Here is a 13,591-nt window from a genome sequence, read left to right on the forward strand (position 1 = left end):
TATTTAGATGCTAATACTTAGAACCACAAAATATGCACTTAAGTATTTATTATTTACAGGAAAGAAGGAAAGGAAAGAAAAAAAAAAAGGAAATTTTCTGTAGCATTAGAATAGCGACAAACAAATGAATCAATTTCGGTTTGCTTTGGCTTAACATCTTAGCAAATAAGTAAACAAATAATGTAATAAGTTAGTTGTTCCTTCTAAACAATAGAAATTTTTTTAACTGCAAACACTGTTTTCAATCTCAAAGCTAGAGTGAGTGCTAACTTCTATATTACTACTTAATTTCACTTTCAATGAAGAGATTTTAAATAAAAACCTAAGTAAGTGGGCTACTGACTGACTTGTGTAGAATTTAAACTTTCAGGCAAACATTTAAACGCATTTTATAAATTGGAATTAAAACACAACTGAATAATTATGATGTGGAGACATCTTCACACCTTTATTTTGCGTTAAAAATTAGAGTTAAATTGATCTGAAAAGATTTTAAACTTGACGGCAAAAAAGCTGTTGTCAATGTGTTGTTACATTAAGACAAATTTTAATTAAAACCTTTCTAGCTAACATAGTATATTTATCATTGCAACAATGTCTGCAGACTTCGTAAGTGAACTTCATATTTAAGGTCTATTCCAGGATGTTAAAAAATAAAAATTCCAAACTTAACCTTTAGTAAATTTGTTTTGTCGCAAAATTTCCATTTCCTAATTGTTTTCATCTAAGTCAGTTTTCCGTACACTTTACAATAAAATGTTATTGCCGTGTAAAAACTTTTTTCTTTTTACTAAATTAAAGTATATGTATAGTTTTGTTGGAATACCAAAGTTACCTTGTTACAAAATAATATCTTTGCACAATTTTAACACAAATTTATTTAAAATATGCATAGGTAAACTAAAATTAGATTTGTTTCATAGCAGAACCCCTTTGAGAAACTGGAGTATCTGCTGTTGCAATGATAACTTCGAATTTGTTTAAACGTGAAAAATATTTTTATCAACAAGACACCCTTTCATTTTGGCGTACCTTAAGTCCACCAGCGCTCTTTAACTCCAATATCATTATTTCATTTGTCAAAGATTGAGCTTCTTTGAGGAATCCAGCTAAGTTCAGGTGAATCTAAAAGTGGATGAATCTTTTAAGATACCCTAAAATCCATCGCATTAACCATAGAAAAGTTTCCATGGCTTCTTTCTCACCAAATACCAAGTCTCAGTTTACTTCACTTAATAGATATACAAGTAATTTATACAGGGCTGGAAATCCAAGTCAAAATTGCCTTCAAATTTAAACAGGGTGGCCACTCGAATCAGATTTCAAATTTCCCTGATTTTTCCAGATAAAAATCTTAAAATGTCCAGGTTTTTGTTTCTTTTTTCTTATAAAGTATAGGATGTGTACAAGAAAAGTGTCTATATTATAAAATATTTTATTCAAAATGTTACTTTTTTAACATATCATACTTGAAAAAAATAATTTATTTTGACAATTTTCAAGATTTTTTATTTATTTTTTAATGTTTTGGTACAAAATTTTGAATCAAAAATCATATATTGACCAACAAAGGAGCCTTTTTTTAAAATTAAAATATGTTATAAGAGGTTAAAATGAAATAGAAAAAATTGCCATTAATGCAACAATTGTAACAATTTGTCGACAAACATTGCTGTTAGCGATTGTAAAAAAATGTGTGATTCGTTGGTTTGCTCAGAAAAAATAATTCACAGATTTCTTTGAATGGGAGTAGAAAAAGAAAAAGAGTGCGATATAAAATCTATTATCATAAAATTTAACCAACTAATTTTTGGAGAATTTTATAAAGTTAAAAATACAAAAACATTTTGTCAAAATCGAGAAAAAAAATAACCACCAAAGCATCGGAACAAACTTGAGCCATAAATGGATTCAGCCCAAAGACAGTATTTAAAAATAGAAGCTAATATCCTAAATCTTTTTCCACCTACACCAGAATCTTTCCTAAATTGCACAGTCCCATAGCGGTCAAAGGTTTCTGCATTCGTTTAGCAACAGTAGGAGAATTTTATGTGGCATTCTAGTTTAACAGCTGTAATGGAGCAAATTTTGATGCAAGCAAAGTATTGCTAAGTTGATGATATTTCAACTGTTTGGCGATACATTTCCGTTAAAAAAAAGTGGGTATAATGGATGAAATAATTTAAATTAAGAAAATTAGCAAATAATTTAAATTAGTGAAATTAAAAAAATTATCAAAGAAAAATTTCCAGCTTTTCTTTAAAATTCCCTGATTTTTCCAGGTTTTTATCCAAATTTCCCTGATTTTTCCAGTATAAAAAAATTCCCTGATAATTCCAGGTTTTCTAGGTGGGTGGCCACCCTGTTAAACATTCTCTAATGGGAGCAATATGTACAAAACCGCTGATTGGTAATTGGCTACAAGTGGCATAGAACTCTCTACCTACAGCAATACTTTATATGCTTTCACTATTAGCGAGTGGAGAGTCATAGAAGAAGGAAGTACCTTAATTTCTGTCTTGATTTCCAAATAGATTAAAATCTTTAGTTAGGAGACTACATGGAACTGAAAACTACATAAAAGAAAGCATCATGGAAATTTTAATGGGAAATTGTCAATTCGTAGCAAAATACGAGGATTCTCTTGTGTAAGACAGTAGAGTACAATATAGTGACGTGGAGGAAGTAGTGAGATAAAAGTCTATTTTCATATTTTCCCACATCAAATGCTTTTATGCCATCAAATCAAGAGCAATTGTCTCTAATAGAGGAATTAGATTAATATCGTACTATGAAGACTTAGTCGTAATTTTTGAACATGAAATTCAATTCTCTTTTAGATAAATACCTATTTATTGTTCTAATTAATTTCAACAAAAATTTTAAAAAAAAATTACAAACATTTCAGGACATTTATTGAAATTTTTAAAAATTAAAGACAATTTTTCTTTTAAGGAAATTCAGAACAATTTTGAGACTTTGGTATTTATTTATCCATTGTAGTTATTTGAGGTAGTTTTAAGTAATAAATCAAGTAGAAGTGTTCAACAGTTTAATGCATTCAGTTTTCATTTTTGATGCTTTTGAAAATGGTTATAGAAATTTTAAACATTAACAGTGCTACATATTGTCATACCAATTATTGGCGGCTTTTCAAACAGTAGCATATACAAACACATAGCTGCCAACAGGGATAGGATAAAATATAGAAGATTTTACAAAATAATATATCTCATGATAACTGATGCATTATGTACTAAGTTTCTTACACATAGGGAATTTTATAATCAACATAGAAAAATTGTGATATTTTCCAGTTATGATTGACATTAAGCATGCTCGAAACATTATGTTTACTCATAATTTCGAATATTAATAGGCATTTCATTCATCAAAGATAGTTAAAATATTTTTTTTAAATTAAGAGTTTTAAAATGGTTTTTATAAATGAGGTTCGCTTCATTTAGTAATACTTTAAATATTCAAGCAAGCAATAATCTGCACAAAAATTCTATTTCATTAGGGATTTTTTTAAGAAAATTATAGGGAATTTTCTAAAATGTACAAAAACCGGGAGAATAAAAACTGGCACAGTCTAGTAGAGTTGGCAGCTATATGCATATATATACTACACGATACTTAAGTTTATGGTTAGAGAGATATGTGAGGAAATTGTAGCGTGTAATGTAGCATTGGTGTGAGTTTTCTATCTTATCTCATAGCAGAGATGGAAATACTTCTGCTGACTATGCTGATGTCCCAAATAACATATTTCATTACATGTCCTCTGTATTATGACTTTTCCTTTAAATCCACTTTTTTTAATTCAAAAAAAAAAATCTAGTAAAGACATGTAAACAGACCAGTGGAAATGTGTGCAGATTAGTAACAGAGTTTTTGCTTTAACCGAGCTATCAAATATTTCAAGGATTGTTTTGTTCTATTATATTTTTTAAACTGCTTCTGAAAAAAAAAAACTAAGCTCTGAGTAAAAAATGAAATCTACTTGTTTATATTGAAAATGAATCTAGCGAAGATGAAGACAATGAAATTCAATAAAAATCTCATACAGATGGGACTAAAAGCTTATCGAAAGTGCTATTGAATAAATGGAACAACAAGAGATGCATCAGCCTTCCTAAAAAAAATTAGCGAAACATCACTGCAGAAAAGTGCTAAGTAATGAAAAATAAAAAACTATTAAGGACTTTTTTTTAAGTAAAAAATTATTCTTGTAAAATATGCTCTTTAGGTGTTTTTAAGTGAACTTTTGAATTATAATATAAATTGTATGCAGTGTACTCGTATAAATTTTGTATTTTTTAATTACTATATGTATTACATTTATACCTACTCTTTTTCTTTTTTGTACTCTTTGCTTTAACGAAGTTTCTCATTTATCTCAGGTAGTAGTCGCGGTTCACATTAACTCGGATAATCGGGACACTACTGTATTCCGAAATTCTATATAATTTTAAAAAATCATTCCTTAAGGGGTTACCCAATTATGAAATAAAAATAGAGGTAGCAAAGTTTGACATTTTTTTTAAACTTATTCAGGAATACCTAAGCTTTTACCTAGAATACTTAGACAGGGCAGATTCTTTTGAAATAAAAAATAACTTACCTTACACCGTTTTGTATTTATGTAGAAAGGGATACACAGTCTTTTAATGGAATGAAGAAAAACTTACCAACAGAATCTAAAACTCAATACATCACCAATTTGTTTAATAAAAAAAGATCTGACAGCCAATGTACTAACTTAAAAAATAGTCTTGTTACAATGTAAACCACAATTAAAATAGCAGTTTAAATCTAAATCGCAGGTTAAATTTTTTTCTAAAAAAAAATTTATCTGATTTAAATCTATTTTTTTACATTAATAAATTAGTTAAAAACTTTTATAAACATAATTTTTAGGGCGTGATTTTTTATTTATTTATTGAACATTGATAATGAAGGTTACATCGAAAGAAACAAAAGGGAGTGTGTTAAGTACATTTTTTAAAAAAATTAATAAATGAATAAAATTAAATTCACAGTGGATAAGAATGGCATTGAACTGTTAAATTATAATTTTCCATTAGCCTCAAAATAATTTGCTGGTGATAAGCATATTTCAATTATACCAATTTTTCGTTTATTTGTAGCTTGTTGCTGCTTTTAAAACTTATTAAATATGTAGTAACTGTATACCAATATTGATGAAAGTTTGTTCTACAAAGAAATCCCTTCATTCCTAAAAATTCTCAACATTATCAATGATCATTTCGCCGAATCTAATTAAGTGACCCTGTTATTTATTTTTTTTAAAGGCAATGTACTTTCTGATAATAATACTATATCAAAAATTTGTGAAGTGCCAAAAAAGGATCAAGAATTAAACTAAAAACCCAACAACATTCCATCACACTGTGTAGAGGTTTTAAAATGACATCGAATATGTTAGAAAACTGATTGCGATTAGAAGAAAGCAACCATTTACTGACCTTAATATGAAATTCTGTATACTTTGCTCTGAAAGAAAATTAGTACTGTATGGACTATATTTTATAAGATAAAATTTTAAAAAAAGTTTAATAAATAGTTTTCAGTGTAAATACTGAATTTCACTATATTCCATGGACATAATTTTTCATTTTTAAATTTTATAAAATAATGAGAACTTTATATATATATAACGACGTTGCCGAGTGGAAGGATTAAAACAGGTCTTAGGCAGGAAAGGAGGGTACAAATTTTTTTTATTAATTATTAGACAGAGCAGTCATGAAAGTGCGCACGAAAAGTTGTGTTTCTTCATTACATGTTACGGAAAATCTTGCAAAGTAAATCTGCTAAATGTTTCAATTTAGACAAATCTTAGTAATAGGTTTATCAAATAAGTCGAGAGATTCCCACAGAGAGCAAAAGGAAAAATACCATGCTTTTAATTAAATGCATGCTTGAGCCGAAAATAGATTTAAGAACAGGATGTGGCCTTTAAAAGTGTGAGAAAGTATTTCAATTAGAATAATTAATTAGGATAGCATAAAAAGATTAATAGAAGCTTTTTATGTTCCCAGCTCGGTATATTCAAATAAGATTCCACAAGCATTTCATCAAATATGTAAAATGATTGGCGCTTTCATGAGCTAAGGGCTGACGGGATGCCAAAATAGATGGTGGTTGAATGAATTGTGAAAACATTGAATAGAACAATGGGAAAAGCACGCTTTTGAATAATACACGGAGAAAATAGAAATGGTAAAGAAAAATGATCTCATTTTTGATAAGGGAATATTAAGCACTTTTTAAAAACACCCATTAAAAAAACACCTTTAAGGGCTTTTAAAAAATAAAATAAAAAATAAGCACCTTTAAGCACTTTTTAAAAACGCTACGCACCATGATATATATATATGCACACACACAGATATATATATATTAAAACTTATTTTATTTCAGACTTACAAAGAAATTGAGAAATAACTAACAGAACTCAATACGAATAATTTTTAAAGTGTTTAAAGTACAAATAAAATTTGACATTTGGACGTGGAAGATTTTTTTTCCCTTGAAGAACAATATCTTTTAGCAATATATATGGGTTTACTTTTTTCTAAGATTAGGGTTTTGAACCTCCGAAACTAGTTTTGGACAGGACACATAGGTTTTACTGTCTTAAGCGTCTAGAACCTTGAACATTGGTAAAAGGCAAAAATTTTATGTGTAACCATTGTACACATAATAATTACATATATTAATAAATATTTGATACTTTTTATCTAATTTTCTTAAACTTATAAAAGGGAAATAATATAATATAATTAGAAAAGATTTATAACTTTTGAAGTTCTACAATTCATTGAGCAAAAGTGAATGCCTTANACGTAAATAAAAAATAAACACCTTTAAGCACTTTAAAAACGCTACGCACCATGATATATATATATATATATATGCACACACACAGATATATATATACTTATTTTATTTCAGACTTACAAAGTAATTGAGAAATAACTAACAGAACACAAAACGAATAATTTTTAAAGTGTTTAAAGTACAAATAAATTTTGACATTTGGACGTGGAAGATTTTTTTCCCCTTGAAGAATAATATCTTTTAGCAATATATATGGGTTTATTTTTTCCAAGATTTGGGTTTTGAACCTCCTAAACTAGTTTTAAACAGGACACGTAGGTTTTACTGTCTTAAGGGTCTAAAACCTTGAACATTGGTAAAAGGCAAAAATTTTATGTGTAACCATTGTACACATAATAATTACATATATTAATAAATATTTGATACTTTTTATCTAATTTTCTTAAACTTATAAAAGGGAAATAATATAATATAATTAGAAAAGATTTATAACTTTTGAAGTTCTACAATTCATTGAGCAAAAGTGAATGCCTTATCCTTTAAAAAGGAATAAATATGCTCTTAATCCTGATAAATTATGCTTTTGCAAGAGGATATTCATTTATCATGATATTCATTTCTCATAATATCTTTTCAAATTGTGACATAATTTGAGTAAATAGGTTTTGGACAGGAGGGTTTAAACCATAGAATAATCCTTTCTGTCCTAAACCTTGCCAAATCTGCTTTATCATAATTTTTACCAGTTACTTAGCAAGCAAGAAGAAAAGTAAATAGAGGTGTTACGATTTATAAAAAAATGCATTTGTATATAGATAAAATTCCGTTACAAATTCTACATATTTAGATTTGGTTAATTTTCATACTTGAAAACACTTTATTATAAAATTTAAGCTACTTGTAAATGTAAATTTTTAAACATTATTGGATGCTACAAGAACTTTCTTTATACCAGATAGGACTGGGCGATGTTAAGATTTCTTACCTCGCGATGCATCGTCACTCTAAGATAGCAATTATTGAATACATTGTGATGTTTTACTAACTAATATTTTGCATTTCAAATTCTTGCACTTTTTGATTGATAAATTCAGGCAATTTTATTCTAATAATAAACAATATACATTGAAAATAAAGACATGATACATTAAAAATAAATTTAAAAAATTGTGAGAGGGGGACAAAATTATTCAGTTGCTGCTTATGTCATTAAATAATTATGAATGTAAAAATGCCCATTAAGATCATTCATAAAAATCTTCTTAAAGAAAGTAAAAAAATTGTCAATGTCATGTAACTTCCCAGTCACCCCCCTCCCCTTCTTAAATTTAGTTCATTACTATCAATCATAATAAAAGGTTTTCGTGCAAGCTACAGGGTCGGGAGAAGCGCTCACCGCGGGTACTATCAGAAACAATGCTCACCATCACGCTTGTATATGATACGTTGCGAAACATTTCACGTACCTCAGTAAACTCTTAACATTCCATGCTTCGAAAAATTGCCAATCTGAATATTGGAACGATGAGGATTACACAACATCGATATTTTCCGATGCATCGCCCAGTCATAGTACTGGATAACACTTAGTGTTTCCAACTGTTTTTCGTAACTTTGCAATAAATCTTATCTCATTGTTTCTATATCACTACAGATTTATAGTAACAAATATTTTGTACATCATTTACTGCTTTCGAAGTACTAAATACAATGGTTCTAACACAACAATTTTTCATATGAATAAGACTTTATATATTAAATAATAGTTACTTCTCATAAGAAGTTTTGTTAATTTTCTTTTCTTCAGTAGAATGTTAGTTTTAAATTATTTAAAAATGATATATAAAGTTGTTTTGAAAACAATGTTTTTCCAACAAACTGCAAAAATTTTTTAATCACTGTATTTGTTCTCAATATCTTAAATAGTTGGCAACTATGAAAACACGAAATGAACTTACCTTTATAGTTTGGCACAAATACCAAGAAAAAGACTAACTACAGGATAACCAAATTAAAGAAATTACCAAGAAAAGAAAACACATAAGTTAATTTTTTTTTTTAATTTTTCGACTTCAAAAAGGAAACTTCTTGCTCCCTTTAAAAATATTAAGTTTATGAACAAATTAATTTACATAACTATTTGTCATCAATCACTCTGTCTGTACAGCAGCTGTTTTCTCTGAGACATAAATTCCATCTAAGAACTTACGTATATCTTTCCTTTTAACGAGGGTAGATTGATGAATGAGTGCTGCAGATCTCGAGACAGATTCTATGTTGTTTCCTTCCAACAGCAACTCGTCCTTCTGAGCAGTAGAATTTTTACAGACGACTCCTGGCAGCATATTTACTCGACGGACGATTTTCTCTCCCAGAAAATTTCGAATCTCAACTAGGTTTCCCTCTTTGGAGGTCGTGATGTTAATAGGAAAGTGAGCATATACTGACCTCATCTTGTACAGATATCCTTGGGTCACTCCTTTAATCATGTTTTCAATGTGTGAACAGACTGTTCGGACACAGGCCAATTCTTTGCGGATACCAAACCATTTTCGGATTCGAAGTTTATCCCTGCCAAGTAATTCCATATCGACTTGAAGATGTTTAAAATCTCGTTTGAGGAATCCACGTGGGCCCTTTACATGAATAACACGAGATTTTACACAAATTTTGACATTTTTTGGTATTTTCACCATCTGGGATGCTTCAATGGTTCGCATCGTATCAAACTAATTAAAGTCTCTTTATTAAATAAAAATTCAAGGCAATTAGTAGAAAAAGCTTCAAAATTTCCCAGCTGTTCGAAAACCAATTCTGGCAGAATGCAAATGATGACGATGCCAGATTCGCGATCTCGTAAACTTCTTTACGGTTGAATTGCGGTTAGTTAACCGTGTTTAATATTTGATTAAACACTTACACAATGGATGGTGCTTCCAACACTAGGAAGCGCTGCATACTTTTTACCGCCTATACTTCCGGGTTACTGCTTTGGGTGTATTTTAAAGCCATTTAGCTCAGAACGTAATCATTGTGTTTTGGGGTTCTTTTGAAAAGTAGTTCTTGCAAATGTTGTATTTGTTTATTTATTACTTGTGTTTACAATTAATTCCAAGTCTAAATTCTACATGCAATAGCTAATAACAATGTCGTTATATAATATGAAAAATAGTGAAAAGACAGTACGCTTATATTATTTTATTAATGTTAAAATTATAAATGGTATATAATTTTAACATTAATTGTGAATAGTAGTGTTAAGTAGAAGTAACACGTGGTTTGATCAATAATAAATATGTAAACCTAAACATTTGAAAAAAAGAATCATTATAAAACACGCAACCTTGTCACCTTTTTTAACAATATATCTATAAATAACTAAAACAAATTTTCACTTCAAACTCACCAGAATTAGTTACTAGCATTAATATCTTTCGAAATACGGCAAAAATACCATCCATATCTCTTACTGGCGAACAAGAAAAATCCCCGAATTTGTTGAATAACTTGTTTGACTCATTTGTCACTTGTCTGATTCAAGCAACACCTCCTAGAAGAAGTAAGGCCTCAGCACTGATCAATTTAGTAGTCCGATCTAACGAAGCTAACTGCGCAGTAGATGAAAAGTAAGAAAGATGTCATTTCGTTAAGTATACTAGGCTGAGCTGTAGTTGAAAAAACGAAATATGTCATTATGTTTGGACTACTAAAGGATATTTATGGTAACCCGTGCTAAGGCCTGCTCTTATCTAGGAGGTGTTGATTCAAGGCATACTAATATTTCAGACAGGTGATCCCACTTCAGCACCAAATGTGGTGCCCCTTCGTGGTTGGCGGCAGAAAAGTGTTGCTCCAAGAAGACTTCTCAATTCTGCGTTTATGTAAAGTCTATGGCGGGCTTGTCATACTTCAAATCGGTTTTTCTTATTTAAGATTCGCAGTTATCAATTCAAAAATATACTACTATTTTTCAATCTTTTTAGTCCACGTAAATTTGAAACTAAATTTTCAATCATTATAATGATTGATTACTTCTATATATTACTTCTTGTAATATTGCCTTTGAAACTTGAGCCACTTTCTCCCTTATTAAGACAGTCAAGCAACATTCCTCCTCCCAAGTTAATCCTTTACTAGAAGGATCAGACAGCAGTGACTAATCTTTAATTACTCTCCTTGTTAGGTGAGTAATTAAATATATTTCCTCCTGAAATTCTTGTATCTGTTATGACATTTTTTGAGAATACTTATTTTTAAGAAATACCTTTTAGAAGAACTATGTGGAGCATTTTAAACTTCTGATTAATTATTTTTACTTATAAGTTTTTTAAGTTATTACTTCGGATTAATTATTTTTACTTATTAGTTTTTAAAGTTATTATGAAAGATATATTTGTCATTAACTCTACCATTCTATGTATGTTTTAATTATTTAGCAACTTTTCGTCTCTGGTTTTTTTTTAAGACATTTTAGAAATGAAAATTTAGCTTTTGATTAGAGTGAGATGAACTTAATGTAATCGAAGCAATGACGTAAAGATCTTGCAATACACAGATATACTATAAAAAGCATAGTGCTGTTTTCTTACTTTAAAAAAAATGTATCATATTAATTAGTAGGTTAAAATAAAATGATTGACGTTGGTCTAACCATTTTGCGTTATAAGGTAAACTGCAAATGTAAAAAATAAATATCAGTTGAAGACTGACCAAATACAAAAACGGAACAAGGGCCTCGACGGGAGCTTGAAAGCACCGATATCTGTTACAACTTTCTGTTACGTTTCTGATAGCCAGAGTGCCGGTCAAGGACTTTAGTTTGAGTGTAATATATTTTGATTTTATTTATAATTCTTTAAATTATAAATTGTTAAATATGGTAAAAAAAACGTCAAGAAACAAATTGATATACCATTTTTTTTAACGAAGATGAAGTGTTGCAATTTTTACTTTCTATAAATAGTGGTGGAATAACTAGTTACTCTATAAGAGGGTAAAAAATTACTGTAAAATACACTGGAACATAAAAATAATTTGAAAACTTAATTTAATTTAGTAAAGTGAAGAAGAACATGAAAATATGCATATGCAAAATGTTACGCAATTGTTAGAATTATTTTAAAAAATGAAGTAAAATAAATTATACAATAGTGGGCGCAATTTATATTTAAGAGATAAAAATACAAAAGCTATCAAAATCTAATCAATCACTACTCAGGAAAAGTAGAACTGAAAATATAAAAACCAGTGAGATTGCCCCTGGAAACCGAAAGGTTGTAAACTATGATTATTATTTAGGCCTCAAAATTTCATCCAGATAAATTAATAAAGAAAAATACATTGTAACAATTAGAGTTAATATACATGTCCTACAATTGAGTCCTGTCACACAAGTAAAAGGATTATAATTAATTTTACCCATATAGCTCAAACTCATCCAGTGGATGTTAAGTAGACGCAAACATCCACGAAGGTCTATGGACGTCTACTAGGAATAACTANAAAAAGGAAAAATATTAAGAAAAGGGAAAATATCGTAGTACATTCCTATATAACAGAAAAGAGGAGGAGAGGGAAGGGAGAAGGGCTAAAGGCATGAAACCGGTCTCTCCCCAGATGGCGTATTCGAGTGTTGCGATCGCGAATTACAATTAATTTTACCCATATAGCTGAAAGTCATCCAGTGGATGTTAAGTTCGGAAACTTTATGGAACTGAAAACTGCATTGAGCATAGTTCTAAAAGAAAGGGTCATGGAAATTTTGAAATATATTTTTAACAATTAAATATGAAAAATATTAAGAAAAGGAGAAATATCGCAGTACATTCCTATGGAACTGAAAATAGGGAAGGGTAAAAAGCATGGAACCGGACTTCTCTTCAAATTGCGTATTCGAGCGTTGCGATCGCGAAAAGCTTTTACGGATTAGAGATGGATAATTTGATTCATAGGCGATCGCAACGCTCGAATACGCCAGTTGGGGAGAATCCCTTGCTTTGACCTTTCCCTCCTCCTCTTCTTCAGCTGTTTAGAAACGTACTACGATATTTTTCCTTTTCTAAATATTTTTCGTATTAAATTGTTAAAAATTTCCATGACGCTTTCTTTTAATATTATGTTTGGTGTAGATTTTAGCTCCATATTGTTTCCGAATTGAAAAGATTTTAATCTACTTGAAAATCAAGACATAAACTAACGTACTTCCTTCTTCTATGACTCTCTACACGCTAATGGTGAAAGTATGCTAAGCATTGCCATAGGTAGAGAGTTCTGCTCTACGCCACCTGTAGCTTATTTCGATCGTCAATAGTTTTTCCAAGGATGGACGTCTCATTTACAGCCACAGGAATTATTCCTGATTTGCTGGAAGACGTGTAACAAACATGCTTCGTATATCGCTCATATATGAACTCTGTAATTTACTATTTCCCATTTCTTTGCTCTCAATAGATGTGAGAGTGTCAAAATCAAATGAAAAAATGAAATGTTTTTTTCATTTTTACATCTATTAAGAATATAAAAATACGAATCATTAAATTGCAGAATTTGTGTATGAACGATATACAAAGAGCGTGTTCGTTACTTGTATTCACTTAAACTATTTAAAACTTTTCAATTACACCAGAGCAAATGCACTCAGTTTGTTCTGTTTTTATAAAATTTTAGGAAATCCAATATTTAAGATAAAGAAAATAAATCTTATCTTACATTTTGTGTAAGT

General features: G+C 29.5%; 1 protein-coding gene across 1 annotated transcript; it reads right to left on the reverse strand.

Moving 5' to 3' along the window:
- Positions 1 to 8,915: 8,915 nt before the first annotated feature.
- On the reverse strand, positions 8,916 to 9,729 carry LOC107455581 (large ribosomal subunit protein uL6). Its single transcript, XM_016073205.4, has one exon. The coding sequence runs from the start codon at positions 9,588 to 9,590 to the stop codon at positions 9,021 to 9,023; it is 570 nt and encodes a 189-aa protein (XP_015928691.1). The 5' UTR covers positions 9,591 to 9,729; the 3' UTR covers positions 8,916 to 9,020.
- Between the last annotated feature and the right edge of the window lie 3,862 nt (positions 9,730 to 13,591).

Source organism: Parasteatoda tepidariorum, chromosome 9, assembly GCF_043381705.1.
Source record: "Parasteatoda tepidariorum isolate YZ-2023 chromosome 9, CAS_Ptep_4.0, whole genome shotgun sequence".
Classification (NCBI taxonomy): Eukaryota; Metazoa; Arthropoda; class Arachnida; order Araneae; family Theridiidae; genus Parasteatoda; species Parasteatoda tepidariorum.

Excerpts from the sequence above, each read along its gene's own strand:
- LOC107455581 (XM_016073205.4), bottom strand. The coding sequence starts at position 9,590 with ATGCGAACCATTGAAGCATCCCAGATGGTGAAAATACCAAAAAATGTC.